The sequence below is a fragment of the Astatotilapia calliptera genome, chromosome 1 (genome assembly GCF_964374335.1).
Source record: "Astatotilapia calliptera chromosome 1, fAstCal68.1, whole genome shotgun sequence".
Classification (NCBI taxonomy): domain Eukaryota; kingdom Metazoa; phylum Chordata; class Actinopteri; order Cichliformes; family Cichlidae; genus Astatotilapia; species Astatotilapia calliptera.
In genome coordinates this window covers 24,291,863-24,311,564 of record NC_137422.1, presented here as the reverse complement: position 1 = coordinate 24,311,564, position 19,702 = coordinate 24,291,863, and the positions used below count along the sequence as shown (strand labels likewise).

The window sequence follows — 19,702 nt, the reverse complement described above, 5'->3', positions numbered from 1 at the left end:
AAGTGAGGCCATGAGAATCTGAGTGTACACAGAAAAGAGTTCATTTAATTACCAGTTTAAGAGATAAAAATGAAAACATCTGCCATAGCTGCGTTGTCAATAAGTGCAAGTAAACTGAAACTGAAATGTGAGAATCTGTGCCGAAGTCTGAGAGGTAATAAGAATATTAGAGAAAGAAAGCAGCAGAATTTAAACAAACCAAAAACAGTAGCCAAGATGATTAAGACAGTGAGTAGAAAATACCACGAAGACCAGAAAGACAAAACAAATCTAGTTTATCATGTTTAAGGATGCTTAAAATGATGTCAGGTGTGTACGTGGAAGACCTTTTCATGCTTTTTGCAACAGGTCACAACAGAAGTGTGTCATCAGGCCGAGCAGCATCTTGCTGAGGTTTGTGTGGTACTGTTTGTCATCAGAAATGACTCAGTTTGATTAAATTTATTACCAAGAGTCAAAACACTTTACATTTTTTCATGTGGCCCCCGTTATATTTTGGAACTTCTTAATTATTCAGCCAAAAAATCATAGAAGTCTCACAGTAAGATTATTATGGCTACAGAATCCCTGCAAAAATAAAAGAATTGCACATACGAATGCCTGGATGTGCATCAACTATAATTCAGTTCAAATTATAAATAAGACCTAAATGGATGGCATGACTAACTGCCTGAAAAGGCAGTTTCCTTTTTAGAAAAACAGAATTGATCAATTTAAAATGCTTTACTAGCTACGCATTAAAATATTCAAGTTAAAAAAAAAAAGTAATCATTTTAGCCTTCAAGAAAACTTCAAAGGATTTTTCAGTTTGTTTTTATTGGGAGTGATCAAATCAATGAGAATAAAAATTTTATGATTCTGTGTATATGTATTAAAGTGCAGATAAGCAGCAGTTTGCTTTAGAACTTGCACTCAGAATGAGACTACATGAATCTCACTCTAGCTTCGTAAAGCTTCCACTGCAGGTGTTTATGAGAGAAAATGAAAAACTCTCAGAAAGCCAGAAACCAGAGGAAGAAAAGCAGGACTTCTTATCCGTTAGTGCTGCTGAACTGACAATGCTTGGAAACTGATTATGGAACTAATAATTATAAATAATACACTTAACCTTGGCAACACGACAGGTCCAACTAACAATCTGCTTTCTGAGCTTGGAACAAAGTGTGCCAGGTTCACATCCATCTACATTACCCCAGTAGTATTTGTGTTTGTTTTTTAAAATCAGCCTAATATTCTGAAATTATGACAACAAAATAATATCCAGCTGTCCAACTTATTTTCCTTGTAATTATTAACATCGCTTTTTTTTTTCAGTTTTATTCCTCTTCATCCATCACTTAGTCCACCTCTATCTCCTCTTTCAGTCCCATTCATCATCATCTCTGTAGGGGTTGTCCTCTCTTGGTGGCTCCTGAAACCGGATATTTGCCAGCATGTCCCTCATTGCCACCATTAGGCGATTTACTTCCTGGTTCAGCTCCTGACCAGCTCGAGCCACTTCCATGTCATCTTCCTGCCTCGGTGGATCCTTGAGAATGAAGGAGAGATTATTCAGTCTACAAACTTCTAGTGAGGTTCTTATATAGTGCTTTTCTACTCTACCAGAGGACTCAAAGCCCTTTATACAAAGTACCTCGATCACGCCCATTCACTCAAGTGCTTTTTTCTATTCAAGTTCTTTCTATCTAACATTCAAACACATTCATACTCCAGTGGATGCATCAGGTTATCTTTCCCAAGGATATTTGGCTGGAACAGCCAGGAATTGAACCATCAACATCCCAATTAGTAGATGACCTGATCCATCTCCTGAGTTACCCAAAGTGCTCCGCTACAATGTCCTAATAATTTAACTTGTTCTCGGAAATGGTTAACCATTGCAAGACATTACTTTAACTGTACTGATGGTGTCCAAATAAATATACGGCATCTATGTTGGATATAGCAGAATAATCTAGGGTTCATGTTATCAAACACAACTTTAGGTTGTTTTCAGAAATGTAATTCTAATTTACGGCCACGTTGTTCTTTAAATATTAAACTCTTAACTATATTTCCTTTATCCATATTGTATCTCTTCCTCTCCATAAGTGGATAACAGAGTTGGAACTGTCCTGATGGAAACATGCCTCGGGCATATCCGTTAACAGTAAGCATGTACAGTTGACTGTGTGAGTGTTTGCCATACATTTACTGTATCTTAAAGTGGCAGAGATTGGTGTGTGCTGCATGCTGGCAGGAGCCTGTAAGACCAATGAAGACATTCATGCTCAGCAGGCCAGTCATTGGAAAACTGGACATAAACCAGACACATGTCATGCTCAGTGTAGCACGAGAGAAGTGCTTTAAGCCATGAAGTGGATGTGGTGTCTTTGCAATAATCACTTTCACACATTAGATAAATTAACAGTTAAAGGAATCTTTCAATTTAGTCTTATTTGCAGAAAACAACCAAACAAGGTCAAAATGGGTTCAGTATAGGTCCTGCTTTCCATGCATTCATATACCATTTTCACACAGAAAGCATGTTTGCAATTTTTTCCCTTCCTCTTAACGGCATATAAAGTAAAAAAACAAACAAACAAAAAAAACAACTTTAAATGCAAGGGCTTTACTTAAAATCCACACTCTGATATATTTGCAGAGTAAAAGTACACCATTTAAACTGCCACATGTTATGAACTTGTTTACCAAAAAGCCTTTGAATGCCTCTTTTATGCAGAATCATACAAGCGAGTTTTTTTTTTTATTATCAGCAGGTTTTGTGAAAAGCAGTACATTCTTTTTATATCGCTTGTGCCAAGTAGATGAAATCATCCTCTCTTCAGCACATTTTCCTTGTCAGAAACATCACAGAAACTGATGCTGTGAGAATGTATATTTACTGCTATATAAACCGCTCTTCATTTTTTATCCCTTCAACAACGGCATCTTGTAAAATTCTGCTAAGAAATCAGTGTTGGTCCATGTTAATTATGGCCAGCACAGATCAGTGAAAAGCTGTATTTTAGCAATGTTGTTTTAGCTGTCCGACTGCAATGATCAACGCTTGTAAAGCCTTTTCTAGTTAAAAGGTATTAAAGGTAAGATGCTAGGTTGAAATGCTGCAACACTGTGTAAAAAAAAAAAAAAAAAAAAAAAAAAAGGAGACCTAGAGAGTTACTGCAGGGAGAACGACAGTTGATACTTTTGCTGGTCTGAATGCAACTAGTAAAAAAACAAAACAAAACATTGTTCCACGTCTCACTGTCTACCCCAGCATAAAAATGTATGGACTGTGTAATCTTTATACATTGGTTCTCTTTCACACAGTCTCTGAGCTGAAATGCAGATCATTCTGACAAAACAAGACGTAAGAAAATATCGAGACAAAAATCAGCCTCCCTGCTCATTCACCTCACTATTTGCTTACATCTTGTTTCTGAAGAATGGGCTGCTGACATCAATTAGAACGAAAGATAGTTAGTAAATCATGATGAAACTGAACAGTTTATGTAATGAAGCTTCCACGTTTTGACATTTAAATTAATCCAATTAACTAAACAACTTCCTATTAATCAAATATATCTTAAAAAAAAATAAAAAAATAGATCCACATCCTCAAATTTCTCAAACATGGTTAACTAAAAATCTGTAATATCTGCATGAGCATTGTGAGCCACACTACACTATACAAACTACATAAACATAAACTCAGCGAGCTTTAAGCTGGTTTGTGTGAGACGGGATGAAAATGGTTTAGTGTTCACACATTAACAGATGAACAGAAGAACCCTGATTTTACAAATACGGGTGTCATTCAAGATGAACAAAATGTAAATTAATGAAGAAATCCAAGCACTGAACTTCCTTATTAGCAAAGAGAAAGCAGAGACATCGAGTCAACTTTGCACTTCATGAATTTCGTTTTCTTGAACTTGGAAATGGTCGACAGAATTAACTGTAATAAGGTCATATGCTTTCTTTGATATTTTTCAGTTTTGCTAGACCCCCCTTTGTTTTACAAGAAAAATGTTCGAAAACTGAGATTTTTTTAAAACTCCTTTTTGGCGTTTACGTGTGGACGAGGAATACAGAGTTCGTCACGCAACGCCAAAGGTATGTGCCCCTTTTCACGTCAGGCTGTGCGCCACGTTATTGTTTACATGAGATGAATTGCAGAATAGCAGATAGACAAAATACTGTTAATCTGACCATCTTCAGGTTTTACAGCTTACATATATACGCAGTTACTGTCCCTCTATTTAGAAAAGCAGAGGCATCACTGTAATTATTTTACTTGTAGTTGTTTTTTTTCCCCTTGTAATAATATTCAACATTGCAATCAAATCAAAAAATGCCTCTGTGCAAAATGGGTTTAAAAACATAAACAACTGTGGGATACTGTTTGTCCGTGATTTGAACCGGGGGACAAATTGTGGCAGGATCAGCCTGATATTATTTGTATCCCGCTGTAACTTTACTGTATAAAGAGCTAGAATCTCCAAAATGTCAGGAGTAGTGAGTCATTATAACAAGTGTTTGTGAACTAAAAATCAAAAATGTGGGATACTGTTTGTCCCTGATTTGAAGAGCCCAGCGCTGCTCCCGACAAAGGGAAAACCAATTAAGCAGGGGAGACCTACCTCAGCACTTGTGCAGGTGAAACCAAAGGGAAGATATTCTTCACCATATTTTCTAGTCTTTGGCTTAGAATGAAGTTGGTTTGGAAACATATTCAGCGATGCTTCATCTCCTGCTCTGCGTTTCAGGCGCCCGTGCTAGCAGTGTCTAAGCCTTTTGTTTTTTTTCCCCCCTTTTCATACCGCGCCTCCTCTGCCATGGATCTGCGCCCCCCTTAGGGGGCGGGCCCCACACTTTGGGAAGGTCTGCCTTAGGGTGACCATGAGTCTTAAGAGGAAATCTTCCATCAGTCACGGATGTGTGTTAAAATGTTTTCCCAGATCGTTTACCAGCTCAGCCCTGCAGGGTGCTGCTATTAAATGGGTGTATCTGTGCGTGTCTGCTTTAATCATAAAACCAAACCAAACCAAACCGAACCCCCCAAAACACAACTTTACTTGAAATGCATCATTCAGGGTGTTGAGGGCGAACACTAGACTGGAGTTTGCTTTGGAGGAGGTATGACTGTCATCAGAACGTGTCAGACCCACGGACCGTTTAGGAAGGTGAAAGAGAGAGTCACTTTATTAAACTTTATTATGGAAGAATAAAAATCTTGATTTATTATGTGTCTAATTTTAATTTCTTTTGCATAATTACAAAGTACCTGCACAGAGTAGAGGTTAACAACATTTGCTCTTGTCAGGAGGTGAGAGCCAGACATTTTTTAAATTCTGTTATCTGACACCAAATTAATTTATCATAACTTTGAAAATAATTGTTTATTGTATTTCATTTTTAATCCCGATTTTTCAGTTCTTCAAGTCCCATCTCTCAGGCAAAAATATGGGCTCAAATTGTGGTCATAAATATTTTGTACTTCAGTTTTGTATGCGTAAAAAGAATTTGTGTGCGTAAAAAAGATTTTTATGTGTAAGGAGAATTTGTAAGTTGAAACTCTGCACTCAGGTTTCAACTTACAAGTATGGATTTTGACCCTATTTTTCTTCCTTTCAGCTGATTGGTCAATGTCATGTCAATCACAAATTTAACTATCCAATCAGAGAACAGATGGGTTTGGCTGTCGGAGGGGTGCTTTTTTTGAACTGCAGGTCCTTGAAGGATAAATGCCCTTTCATGTCTCTTATTGCCACACCATGAAAGAAAACATTGGTGTGTGTCCAAGTAAACCTTTTCTTACAGGTTGACGTGCTTACACAGGGACAAGCAGGGCGTTTTCAAAGGCGCTGTTGACCTCGGAGGAAAAGCAGTGTTGTGGAAATGACACACTCTTCACTAGTTGGGACAGTTACAAAGCTTTCCTTGTTATGAACGAGAGATACGTTTTTATTAAACATTTGAACTTAATACAACCCAAATTCTCGTAGAGGAGATAAAGTCAGAGAGATACACGTTTTGAAACGACAAAGATCAGGTGCATCTAGCACACCTAGAGCGGCCGCTAAAAAACAATATACAAGCAGAGCTCAGCAGCCAGTGCAACAAATTCTGGATCCTTCGCTCTTAAGTTAGCGGTGAGCACAGAGCATGCCGTGTCCGATGTGAAACGGCCTTTATGCTGCATAGTGTGACTCATAGCAGTGGTCCTGGTTCAACACTGATTTTGTGTTAAAGTAATACTAAAGTAATAATGGTATTTCTGACCACTGGTATACCACAACTGTATCCTTTCAACAGCTACCAGGTAAACTCTCATTCAAAGCTTTGTAGCTCCTTTAGTGATGTTTTATGTAAACTCAACAGACATCGTTGCAAGAAATCAGAGAACCAAGGAGAACATAATTAAATCACTTTACAGCCCTCTGAGTTCACCAGTTCATAATGATTCATTCACTAACTGCGCTTATTTGTTTCTTTTAAACTTGTGTGAGTTTTGTGTCAGGGGCTTATAGCTTAGTCACATGGTGTTACCACATGCACACACTATGGGTTCTTTATTTGTATTTCATGGTATTCTAAGCCTATGCAGCTGTTTAGAGAAGCTATAGCAGTAGCGTATGCTCTTGAGAGTGAGGAGGGACATCTACAGTATAACTGAATGTCATCCATCCATCCATCCTTTTCCACTGGCTAGTTTTCAAAATGTTCCCCCAACTTCATCGTCAATAGCTTCACGTCAGCATTTACCCCTCATTTCTGACACAACCAACATGCACAATCAATGCTATACCACTGCACACCTTAAAAATGAAAGTGCATCAGAAAATGAGATAATACAGACCTACAATTGATATATCTGTCTGTTGTTTTATTGTAAGATAGCTTAATTTAACAGTTTGCAAAGAAACTAGTTACTCTCTCTTCCTCCTGTTTTGCTATGTGCATGTGTCTGTGTGCTTGTGAAAAAGACTCTGCTGCATGTCTGTGTGGCAAACGCAGCACAAAACAGAGGGGAAGCAAAACTCAAGTTAAAAACAAATTGTTATGAGTGCATTTAAAAGCTTCCTGACAAGCGTTAATCAATATAAAATCTAAAATAGACATTGACCCTAGAAAAATACTGATGTTGACTGACTCACCTGAATGTTAAAGTTTGGCAGCAATGACCGGAAAAACAGTGAGAGTGCACTCTCATTGGATGCACCAACACGCGGCCTATATGCAGACCCAAAAATAAACAAGTCATGAAGTTAAAATGAAAATTTAGACAAAAAAAAAAAAAAAAAAAAAAGTATAAGGATCCACAATTACCTTTCTGGTCGTGTATATGATATCACTGAGTCGAGTGGAGGCAAAGGATCAAACCCCATCACAGGCTGAGTGGTCACCTCCTGGTGGTGAAACAAATCCCCCCAAAAATACATGAATATAGAACAGAAAAGCTAGTTATCAAATGCCTGTGTGCAAAATGATGGATGGATTTTAAGCAGTCTGGCCTCTTTCTTCAGTAATTTGAGAAAAAAAGAAACAAAAAAAACTTAAGTTGTCCACAAAGTCCACTGCTCAGAAATAAAACTTTTTTTTGAGCAGTGTAGTTTGTCTTTTTATAGTTTTAAATCTACAGGCGATGACCTGGGCGAGCTGGAGAACAGCAGACTTCTGTTAGAGTATGAAATACAGCTGTAATCATGTGATTTTGAAGAAACTACATTTGGTACAAACCTTTAAATTAAAATTTATTAGACAATTTAATAGTTTGTAAAACAGCTATTGCTTCTCACAGGTCTTCTTTGCTCTAACTGCTTTCCACTAACCACACACCATAATCTGCCAGAGATTATGTTTTCTTTGCACTGTGACTGTGTGCTTGTTCACAGGGAATCATTTCCCCACAATGACACTGAGATCAATTATTCTGTGATTTACAGTTAGAGATTTGGAGAGTGAACTGAAGACACTGAGATGTGTCACTAGCAATGGTTGGAGTATGCTTTCTGCTATCAGGGTGGTGCCTCAGACTGTTCAGCACCCTAATCAAGATAACGTAACCAAGAACATTTGAGGAAAAAAACAAAAAAATAAAATACAAAACATTTACACTTCACTTGCAATTTGCTGTGTGCAGTTCTCAGAATAGAAGACGCTGAGGTGCAGATGGTGATTGTTTCTTACCAGAGGCAGAGTTGAGGTGGCTTCTTTGATCTCAGAGAGTAGGACATGGCGATGGATGTTCCTTGGTGCACTTTGGTACCTCTGCTTTCTCCTATTAGAAAGACATGAAGGGGAAGGTTTTGAGAGGCATGTACTTTTAATTAAAGGAATACTAAGTGCAGAGGTAAGACCCAGCCCACAGTTAATTTTGCCTCTCTTTGTCATCAACAAATGCCTCCAATGTTTAAAAAAAACAAAAGAACAAGGAAAAAAAAAGAAAAAAAAAAGCTGACTTGTTTTGGCAGTCCTCCACTACAGGGTCTTTGGCATCAACTCGTCGCAGCACTTCTTTCACCGTCTCTTCCAGCCAAAGCATTACTGCAGCCTCCCTCCACAGAGTGCAAGTTCTCCCCACATACAGACCTGTCAGTTCAGCCAGAGCTGGCAGCTGCCTAAAGATGGAACAAGTGCAAAGAGCTTTAACATGAGGGTACAAAGATGGAAGAAAAAAATGTTTCAATTGTTTTTAAAATCCTGCATTGTGCAATAGTTTGGAAAATAAAGAGAGTATACGTTACCTTATCTGACTATTTGGACCAAAGAAGCTATGGGAGGTGACTGCGGCATCTGGCTGCACAGTACACAGATCCAGTAAAGGCATCAAGACTATAGTGGGGAGAAGGGAACACGTTAAAGGGCAGGGAATTACAAAGTTACACTTTTCAAAAGGTGAATGGTAACAGTCCTGGAAGTTATTAAAATTCTTTAGAGTATGCCTTAGAATATGAAGAGCTAAATAAAGGGCAACCATTTGATTCAGTTCATTGCTGAGGGTCTAACCTGCAGGGAACATGATGAGGGCAATCTGCAGCAGCTGGTCGGCTTTGTGCCTTTGTTTGTGACTTTCTTCAGGGTCCATATTTTCCTGCTGACTTAGATGAAAATGACAAAGGGCAGTGGAGAATGCAAAGTTTGGCAGCTGAGACAGATTTCTGTGCTCCTGAAAAGCAAAAACAAACAATTCCGGTCACAGACTGAAAATTTAACAGTGGCACACTAACTCCGGCACGCACACAGAACGTAAGTGCACACTTTACCTCCCAGTCCTGATATAACTGAAGGACGGATTGGTACTCTCTGGATCGAAGTGCCAAGAAATCAATGAGCAGCAGCATGCAAAGAGGGTCAGAGTCCGGGTCCAAACTAATTCAAATGGGGAAGAAAAAAAATGAATATAAAACAACCATGACAAAGATGTGTCTTAGACTAAGTACAAATAAAACTATCACACCACGATGATCTGGGCTGCTTACGGTGTTTCAGACATTACAGCCACTGTTGGTTATGGCATTTAGGGATATTTAGTAAAGACGGCATTAATGAAGAGGGTCGAAACCAGACAGCTCCAAAACACCACTGCTTTGCTGTTTGTTTCCTCAGTAAATTTTGACCCTCAGGCAGAAAACCAACTGAAGTAACCAGGAGGGAGGTATTAATCTATGCACACAAGTCTCTTTTTACAATAGCTTAAAATCAACCTAAGGGCAAAAAAATAAATTCTTTAACAACAACTGTAATTATAACGACAAATAAAGTTTGTGTGTTAAACATCATAGCAGATGAGATTATTACTTATCTTCTTTAATCATCTCATATAATGTATGTGTAGCTGAACGTGCTAAAGATTCTGTTAAAGCAAACAGTGACTTAATATCTGCCGGTGATAAAGGGCCAGTGCTTTTTATTACCACACTGCTGCTCTTCAGGCCGGAACATTAAATCAGGAAGCCAGAATTTGATGAATAGTCTGCAAAGCTGAAGCTTATGGCAGCAGTGTCCCCACAGGAACACTTCGTGAAAAGCTTTTTGGTAAGTGATTTCTTAACATAAGAGATAATGATTTAAACACATGGACTGTTTTTAAATTATGTCTCCATAAAAGTTTAATTCTATTATTTGTAAAAGACGGGTCATGATATTAGCCCGAATCTCAATACATGACCTGAATGAATGGTCTGAAACACATGTTCAGTTGTTTTTTTACCTTATAAATAATTCCGAGTCCATCTCGGATCGTTATCAGCAGACAGTCTCACCACATTAGTGCACATAAAAAAGGTGCCTCAACAAATTTGCCTGTTTAGTGTTTACTTTATAAAGAGAATAAAGGTTCCTCTTGTTTATCTAGAAAGTCATTTATGTAATACTTTTCATGTAATGGGACAGTGAAAGTGTCTTAATGTGCATCCTCTCTCTTTGAGTAGAAACAGATCGTGTTCTTTCATCGTTATTGCTCACATGTCCAATCAGCCCATTAATTCCTCAGCAATTAAGAAGGTAACTAGCAGCCAGGTGTTGCTAATCAAATGCAGCTGATTAACTGATCATCACGAGCACCTCGAGAAAAGCAGTTTTGACCGTTTAAACGTTTGGACCAGTCAAGTGCGTTACAAAATGCCACGATCTTCCTAGGACTAGACGTCCCAGTAAATACACCCCAAGGTTAGACTGTGCAATGCTCAGGGAAACTGCAAAAAATATTAAATGTCAAAGCTAATGACAGTGAAAAGAAAGCCTGAACAAAGATGGTTTATTTGGAAGCGTTGTTAAGACAAGGCTTTTTCTCTCTGAAAAGAACATGCCAGTATGCCTTAGGTTTGCACAGTTGCATCTGAACAATGTTTCAAAAGTCTAGTGCAATGTCCTTTGGACAGATGAGACCAAAGTGGAGATGTTTGACTCGAATGCACAGCACCACATTTGGTGAAAACCAAATAGCATATGAGCACAAACATCTCATACCAACTGTAAAGCACAGCTGGAGGTGATGATTTAGGCTTAGTTTTGCAGTCACAGAATCTGGCCACCTTACAGTTACTGTGATGTTCAAAGTGAATAAGACCTCAGACACTGGACAACATCCATCTGGCAACCACTGGTTGCAAAGGAAATGTATTCCCTAACTGTTTTCCAAGTGGTTGCTGGCAGTTACCGGATGAAATTGGTAACAAAAGTTATTTAATCCTGCAGCAAAAACCTCTTAGCAACAGGTCACTAGCAGATTGACTTGATTGTCAGTAGTTTGCATGGAGCACACCGACTACTGCGTGGTGAGTGTTTGTACAGAAGTTGGCATCTTGCAAAGAACCTCTGCAAACCTCTCACAAATCAGTTGGACAAAACACATTTTTGCCCCGTGAGCAGTGGTTGTACCATGTCCAATATGACCATGTGTACCATGTGATTGAGAGTTCTCAATCACTGTGTTTATGATGTCACAAAAAACCTCTACAGAAAAGTATTTTAGAGTCAAATGTGAGGCCATCTGTTTGAAAATTTAAGTGTGACTGAAATGTGGTCATCCACAACAGGACAATCATCCCATACCCAGCAGCAAATCTATAACTAAATGCTGAAAAGAAAAGAATCAACATGTTGAGATGGCCCAGCCGGACCTCACCCAGACTTGAAATGCTATAGCGGGTCTTTAAGAGAGGTGTGCATAAATAATTCCTCACAAATATCACTGAACTAAAGCAATTTTATACAGACAAGAGGCCAAAATGTGAAAGGCGATAAAGTCACAGAAAACATGCAACTAAACAAAGTCATAGAATCATTGGGTGCACTCGGTTTTTCACAAGAGTCCATAATGTTATGGAAAGGTCAAAGACTTTTCACAGCACTGTAAATTAGCTGTTAAAAAAAAAAAATCTGGAACATAATGTTTTATACATCAGTTAAAGTTTGTTTGAAGGGGGAAGAGTCTGAATGGGGAAGAGTGAGGATTTATTATTATTGCTATCATAAATGCCTCATATCTAATTATGTAGCTTATCCTTTCCCACGTTTTAAGCTTTTCTTTTTATACCTCAGGATAAGTTTGCAGTACTCCAAAGCTGTCCTTGGGCATCCTCTCTTCTCCAGGAACATCATGTGCTTATACAGAGCCAGATAAAATGCTCTGCAAACAGGGGAGATTGAATTACTGAATTGCTGAGTTCAATCACTTCATAAATATATAATTTAAGTTGAAAACTATACTGTAGAGTCTACAAGATGTTTAACAAAAGTACAATGTGTAACAACATTTTTAAAAAGTACAAAAGGGAACAACCAACCTGTTTTCTGGTCTCAGATAATCCAGTCTGCTGGTGCCCGACGTCAGACTGAATAAAGGATGAAAAGCACACTCAAAGCTATACAAAGCTCGCTCTGGAAAAAACAAAAATACATGTTTTACTTAGGAAATGACTATTAATAAGTATACAAGGCTGCATCATTCCACCTTTAAAGTTTTGGTACACGAACATGTACCAGCAGTGAAAACAACGTCTCTTACGCCTTCAGCTTGCATTTGGCTGGCGCCGTGTTACTACGTAAATCAGACAAATTATCCCTGCAGAGGACAAAGTATCCCTGTGGTCTTCTACACAAACTATTTCAGAGACATAAATAGGATGGCGCCTGTGAAATTAAACCCATCATTGTCCTTTGCATGAATTTTGACTTGTTAACAGTGGCTAGTTTGTTTACTCACAGTATATCAAGGAACTACCTAACCTCTGAAATAACTACAAATATAAATCAATGTGGAGAAAGACAGTTTAGAAATGAGGTAAAATGCATTTTTACTTGAAATTATTACAAAGACAAAACATCAGATATTGGAAGTGAATACATTTAGTTGATTAGAACAGACAAAAAACAGGGAAAAAAAGTCAACTTAATACCAGCAACACGGTTTAAAAAAAAAAGAAAAAAGAAAATGACAAAACCTCAATTGGCACCATGTTACATCATCATCACCTATAGTTTAGAAAGCCCAGCATTTTTGCTTTAAATGGTTTTAATTGATCGAGAGTTCAGATTTTTTTTTTTCCATTTTACAAATGATGATAAAATACATTTTTTAAATTGTAATTATACTGAAAGAAATGGAACATTAAAAGCTTGAATTCTAAAGGTATTCATATACCAAAACAAATTAAGTAATCAGTTAATACTGAAAAAAAGTACAGTATATGCTCGGTCCTCTTAGTGATGATGAACAACAGACATGCACTTAAGCTTGTCTTAAGGCAGAATAATGCCTTAAGACAGGCTGCATTTCATGTCTGTACCAAAACCTCGTGTCTACAGCAAGAACAGAAAGAGTTTGTGTATTAAGTCACTGAGATCAGAACGCCAGAGTGGGTGCAGGTCAAACAAGTGAATGAAGCACAACCCAGTTAAGATTCAAAATTTCATTACAGTCTAAAGATATCTGAATAAATCACCATCGTACTTGCAGATCATTAGTTTGCCTTGAAGCTAGATGCGTCATTTGCTCTTAACAGATTGTGGTTGAACAGAGTGGATCCCCAGCTATCATCATTTAAAAAAAAAAAAAAAAAAAACCAATGTATTTCATGACACAGAGCATCCAATGATCCTCACCAATAAGGTCCCTAGCCATCTCCTGGTCTTCTTGTATGCGACAGACATCAGAAAGTTGCAGCAAGGAATCGATGTGGTAGGGGTTAAGCTGAAGCAGGGCCTGGATCAGAAAGGACACACACACACACACACACACACACACACACACACACACACACACACACACACACACACACCCCTTATTGGCGTCTTTAGTCTTCTTGTTTTCCACACTCAAATCCATCATGAACCTAGTTTATCTTTACATTGCATTTGCTTCACGTTATTCATTAAATGATTAAAATATTTGGAGTTTTTCAGTGTAGATTTAAATGTTTTAAAGTAAAAATTAGTTGCCAACATTTAGGTTGACACAGTCGTCGGTGTCTACACACACAACTGAAGAATTTCATTTACCACAATGTTGTTGGGGTCCATGGACTCCACGGCATCCAGGAACTTGAACTGCACTTGTTGGTATTCCCGACTGTGCTCAAACGTGAAGTAATGAACGCCGTCCTTTGTCTCCAGTAAGGTCATTGAGATTCCTGCGGAGAGGTCAGGCAGGAAGGAACAAAGCATCACGTAAAGAAAAGCACAACTCATGTTACATTTAAAGTCACTCTGATAAACAACTGATAAATATTGAAAAAAAATGTTTTTAATATATTAAAAAAGATTTTTACGTTAGATGAGAAAAATGTGATTCAAACAAAGTGTAAGAATCGAAATTGAACAATTAAATAACCCATCAACGATAACTTTCAATATGTTTACAATGAGGTGGTCTTACGATGGGAGTATCAAATAACATTCACTACATGTTACACCTAAATATCTATTATAACTAGCACAGTTTAGAACTTTTACCCTAAATGTAATTCCTTCAAACTACAAGATAAAGTAGCATGAAAAGGTCTTAACACCATTATGTGCCTGTCAGCTTGAATTATGTATAGTTAAAAGAGAATAGATCAGGAGCTTTTGATTGATATAAATTGCTGTAGAAACTAATTTATCACAGCTATGTGTGCTTTTGTGTGTCTTCTGCTTTTGCTGTGTCATATAAGAGCTTAACAGGCAAAACTGTCCTCATCCTGGGACAACTGAAAAACACATGTGCACCAATCTAACTAAACATTTATTTACACAGAAAGCTGCCTATACACTGAGTGTCATCAGTAGTGTTCTTGTGGGTGTTTTGGCATTTGAATCATATCCCAAAATAACCATTAGGTAATCACGAAACTTTTCATGTTTTAGTTTCAAACAGCAGCATGCGACACACAAAGTCAACCTTTGATCAGCATCATTAAAAGTATTACTGAAATTATCAGCAAATCACGCCACATAAAATTCCTTATGATTAATTAATATATAAAAGTATACCTGGGCGGCTGAAGCGAGGCCAGCTGTCCTTTGGACTGGTCATCCAAGTGCTACGGTGAAACTGTCTGTTTCTCTGTCGAGGCCTAACAAAAAAAAGTGCAAGATTATATTTTAAACTATCCATCCATCCATTCACTTCCGCTTATCCTTTTCAGGGTCGCGGGGGGCGCTGGAGCCTATCCCAGCTGTCATAGGGCGAGAGGCGGGGTACACCCTGGACAGGTCGCCAGTCTGTCGCAAGGCTAACACACAGGGACAAACAACCATTCGCACTCACATTCATACCTAGTGACAATTTGGGTTATCCAATTAACCTATCCCCACAAGCTGCATGTCTTTGGACGGTGGGAGGAAGCCGGAGTACCCGGAGGGAACCCACGCAGACACGGGGAGAACATGCAAACTCCACACAGAAAGACCCCGGCCTAAAGGTGGAATTGAACTCAGGACCTTCTTGCTGTGCGGCAACAGTGCTAACCACCGTGCCACCGTGCTGCTGTGCCCACAGCAGCACAAACTATAGATGATATAATTCATTTACTTGTTTAAAAAAGTGGCACTGACTACTTTTTAAAAAAAAAAAGAAAAAGAAAAAAAAGGTTTTGCTATTACCTTTGATCCCCTAGAACAGCTCGAGCCCCAAAATATCTCTTCAGCTCCGTCTCAGAGTTGAGATTCCTGAGTTACCACAGAAATTCAAAATGAAAATGAAATTCACTTTGAACTGGTAGAAGAAATGCATTCCAGTTAAATCCAAGTTCAATTTCAAAACAATATCATACAGCAGACAATTTCACTGAGGACCATGAGAAACACACCATATAAGTGTTGAGATTAAGAAGTGGTCGTACCAGAAGCACACCCGATTTCAAAGCTGACTTTATATCAGTCAGAGTACAGAACCAAAATAAAACCAGGTCATCAGTGTAATTGTTTACTGCTTTGGGCACAGACGAGTTTCACACGATTAACTGTATTTTTGTGAGTTGAAAGCAGCAAATAAGGTTCTCACAAAAGCCACAGGAAAAATACAGTTGAGTGGAAATGTCTCAGTGGCTGTTAATCACCTTAATATTATAATTTGACAGTGCAGAATTTGCACATTTATTTGGAACCACCCAGCTGACTTACTGGTACAAAAAAGTGTTTGTTCTGTAACAGTCTTTTAATGCAGAAAGGAACAAATGATGCTTTGCCACCAACACTGGTGATTTGTCTTGTGCAACATTTTCTAAACCATTTTAACTTTTTGGTATTAACTTTTTGGTATTAATAAACTGTTGTACAATCCGAACGACTAATGGCCTTATTGTGTTTTGTTTTTCTTCTGTGAGCCAAGCGCCACCACATGGCAGCATTTCAGAATCACAGAAATTATGTTTGAGGCTAAAAACTAAACAAACCAACCTAAAACTGACTAAATCAAGGAATTTCAGCTGTCCACTGTTTAAAAAAAAATCCTAAAGCTATAAAATGAATGAATTTTTTGTTATTATTTTCTAACTAATGCAGTATGCTAAAAAAACTGATTTTTGTGTACAAATATATATAGAAAGATAAATGCTTCTGCCACCTTGCTGGTCAGGTTTGGTTAATGAAAAATGATCCTAATGTGTGTTATTAGGATCATTTTGTGCCATTTTTGATGTCTTGATCAAACATGTCCTCACCTGTGCTCCACATGTAGCACAGGTCTTCTGTCTGACACTCCAGAATCGTCATTTTGCAAACTCAGACCGTTAGACTGCTCCAAGTTTTCCAGCAATAAATCAATGTTATCATCTGCTGCAGCCTCCTGAATGTAAAGCACATACACACAGTCAGTTCAAAAAGAGGGGATCAAGTTATGCATACTGTGAGTTTAGCTTCTGATTCTGAAGCATTAATTAAATAAATAGTGTATATAGTAAATATGTTACCTGTCCATCTTCTGATGTCACTTTTGTCTTTTTCTTCTTCTTCTTCTTTTTAACTCTGTCTCCAGGGGGCTGTTAAAGAGAAGATGCACAATAAGATCAGATTTCCACGGACCTAGAAGACTGCAGAAGTGCATCACTGTTGCTTTGTTTTCATTTTACCTTGGCTGACTCTTCCTCGTGCTTTTGATCCAGTTTATCGGTGTCTCTATTGTCATTCTTTGCTGGGTCGCTTGTTTTGTTTCTGTTTGGTTTCTCTGCCTCTTCATCAGCTGAAATTTTTTCTCCTTCGATGTCTGTACTACCGATCTGGTAAAAATAGGACATTGGCACTGAAAGCATCCCGTCACAACACGGCACAGCTACAACTCCAACACAAAACAATACCTAATACACGAAAGTCTGTGTTCATGATGAGAAGGTATATTAAGATGACATTTTAACCACAGCTTGTGGGTGAATTGTGACTTAAATTGTGGGAGGAGTTCATATTTTTAGTTCTATTCTGATCAATGGAGAATTTAAATAAACTGATCTATGTAAACAGTATTGATATGAAATGAGCTGAAAATTAAAAACAAACAAACAAAAGAAACCCTTTAATGCTGGTGACACTGTGACAGAAATATTTTTCCTTCATGGCCTTAAGTTAAGACAAGTTATTGTCCTATGAAAAAGTAATTAGCCCTAAATTTAATAACTGGTTGTGCCACCCATGGCAGCAAGAACCGCAAAGTGGGAATGAGTCTTTCACATTGCCATGGAATAATTCTTCAACTGTGGTTATAATTCACAGGGTTTTCAAGCATTACTGGCCTATTTAAGGTCACGCCAAAGCATCTCAGACTGAGGCAAGTGATGCCCGCAGTTCTTTAGATGATGTTCTGGGCTCTTTTGTGGCCTCCTGGATGAGTTACAGATGGAGTGATTTTTGTAGGCCAGCCACTCCAAGTTCACCACTGTGGCAGGTTTTCTTAACCTATGAATAATGACACTCACTGTGGCCTTAAGAGGGCTTGGTAACACCTTTCCACCTTTGTTTCTCATCTGTTCTTTAGTTTCTTTAGATGGTAGCACACTGTGTTGAGTTTTGAGATCTTTTAACCTACCTACTACACTTTGTCTGACAGGTTCAGTTTCATCTAAGTGATTTATTGATTCAACAGGTCTGGCAGTAATCAAGCCTGGTTGTCAAGTAAAATTAAACCAAAGTTTCCAAAAACATGTTAGTGTGACAAATAGGGGGGGAATCAGGAAGGGATCAGATACTTTTTCACAGCACTGTAGGTTTCAGTTAGTTATTTTAAACACGGTCTCACAATAAGTAGAAGTAAGTACAAAAGGCAGCGCCTGTACGACTCCCAACCCACTAGGATTATGTTCGTGTTGATGAGGAATCACACCGACAGCTGTCGATTGTCGGTCCATGTGCAATCAGCCGTACAGGGCATTTTAAAGGTAAGTTTTAAAAGAATAGTGACGCGCTGAAAACAAATACCAGACCTTTTCTGGCGGTGTTCGTTCTGATGGTATAGACAGAGCCTACATTTGGACGATTTTCTAAAGCGACAGCCAGCTGGGCATCATGTCATACGGCTAGTCCAGAGAGAGCTAGCCGTAAACAGCTGCCATTAAGACACTAACTTTATGCTAACTTCATGATAAGCATGAGTTGGTGGGTTACACCGTCACCTTACCAACTCGTAAATGTTGCTGAAATTTTTCTGAGCCTTGCTTTTCTTTGCCTTTCGGCCGTCACTTTTCTTGTTGGAAGGAGAAACGTTAGCCGTGTCCAACTGCTCCTCTTCAGCCTCAGCCTGCTCCTCCGAGGTGTCACCCAAAGTTAGATCCCCCAAGTCTAACGCCTCCTGGCCTCGCTGTTTCCCTTTAAGCCTTCGAAGAGCCCGGGTAGACATTCTCTGATACTCATGAGGTACATACACTTGAATATTAACGACTAAAACTGTTGTTTTGCTAGCAGACAGACACAGCAGACTAATGAACTGAGGACGAATTCCATTGGGTTCCTTTTCTTCTTCATCGAAATGTTTCTGCGCTTCTCCGTGTGTTACTGCCATCCATAGGATAGATGAGGAATTGCAACAATAAATATAAAACTGTCACTACGCAAAGTACGTAAGAACAGGAACAGGCACGCAATAAATTGTCAAACTAGCAAGACAGAGGATGGGAGAGCAAGATATGTCTACTAGGGAATACACAACCCAAGCCATTAAAAGCCATGCAATTTAAATAACTTGCGCAATTAATGACGCTGGATTTATCGATAAATTATCAGAACTTGTAAAATGTGTTTATATGACCTACATCTGAATTTCATACGAGTTGAACTTATTTTGACATTTGTTAAGTTATGTGTTTCTATAGATTTTCCACACTTATTTCATTATTTAAAGAAAAATCATGAGCATTACAATTAAGATCAGTTGTTTTATAATTTCTTTTGAATGATTTGAAAAATAACAAATGAATCAACGAAACTGATTTCATAACTAGTCTTACTTTGCCTTTGGATCAACATCTAATGCAGCACAACTTCGTTTGTAGTTCTCTCGTTGAACAGGAGGTGGCAGAATTAACCTACTTTATAAACAAGACAAACAACTTTTCTAGCAGCATAAAGAACCCGTGAAAATACGCCGATTTAAGGACATTAAATTGAATATGAATCATATTGTCTTGATGATTATTTTAAAAATACAACATATACATTAAAAATGCTTTTAAATAGATCAAACACTGTACATTAGTGCTAGGCCCCAAACTAAAATGAAGAACAACTGTACCCATGGATTATCATCTGA

At 38.2% G+C, this 19,702-nt stretch overlaps 1 protein-coding gene across 1 annotated transcript; it reads right to left on the bottom strand.

Annotated features, from left to right (window-relative positions):
* Positions 1 to 426: 426 nt before the first annotated feature.
* Positions 427 to 18,970, bottom strand: tcf25 (TCF25 ribosome quality control complex subunit). The gene is made up of 18 exons (XM_026169540.2): positions 18,575 to 18,970; positions 17,040 to 17,186; positions 16,881 to 16,949; positions 16,632 to 16,756; positions 15,574 to 15,639; positions 14,962 to 15,044; positions 13,990 to 14,120; positions 13,594 to 13,693; positions 12,276 to 12,369; positions 12,026 to 12,118; positions 9,252 to 9,357; positions 8,995 to 9,154; positions 8,733 to 8,820; positions 8,448 to 8,606; positions 8,176 to 8,266; positions 7,315 to 7,394; positions 7,143 to 7,218; positions 427 to 1,528 (listed from the first exon to the last, which is right to left on the bottom strand). Exons 1-18 carry the CDS (start codon positions 18,953 to 18,955, stop codon positions 1,361 to 1,363), a joined length of 2,217 nt encoding a protein of 738 aa, XP_026025325.2. The 5' UTR covers positions 18,956 to 18,970; the 3' UTR covers positions 427 to 1,360.
* Positions 18,971 to 19,702: the final 732 nt, after the last annotated feature.

Bases quoted from the DNA above. Each gene is read 5' to 3' on its own strand.
- tcf25 (XM_026169540.2), bottom strand. From the start codon at position 18,955: ATGGCAGTAACACACGGAGAAGCGCAGAAACATTTCGATGAAGAAGAA. The intron at 16,757-16,880 runs GTAACATATTTA...CTTTACATTCAG, and splicing joins TGACATCAGAAGATGGACAG to GAGGCTGCAGCAGATGATAA. The intron at 8,607-8,732 runs GTAACGTATACT...TTCCATCTTTAG, and splicing joins GGTCCAAATAGTCAGATAAG to GCAGCTGCCAGCTCTGGCTG.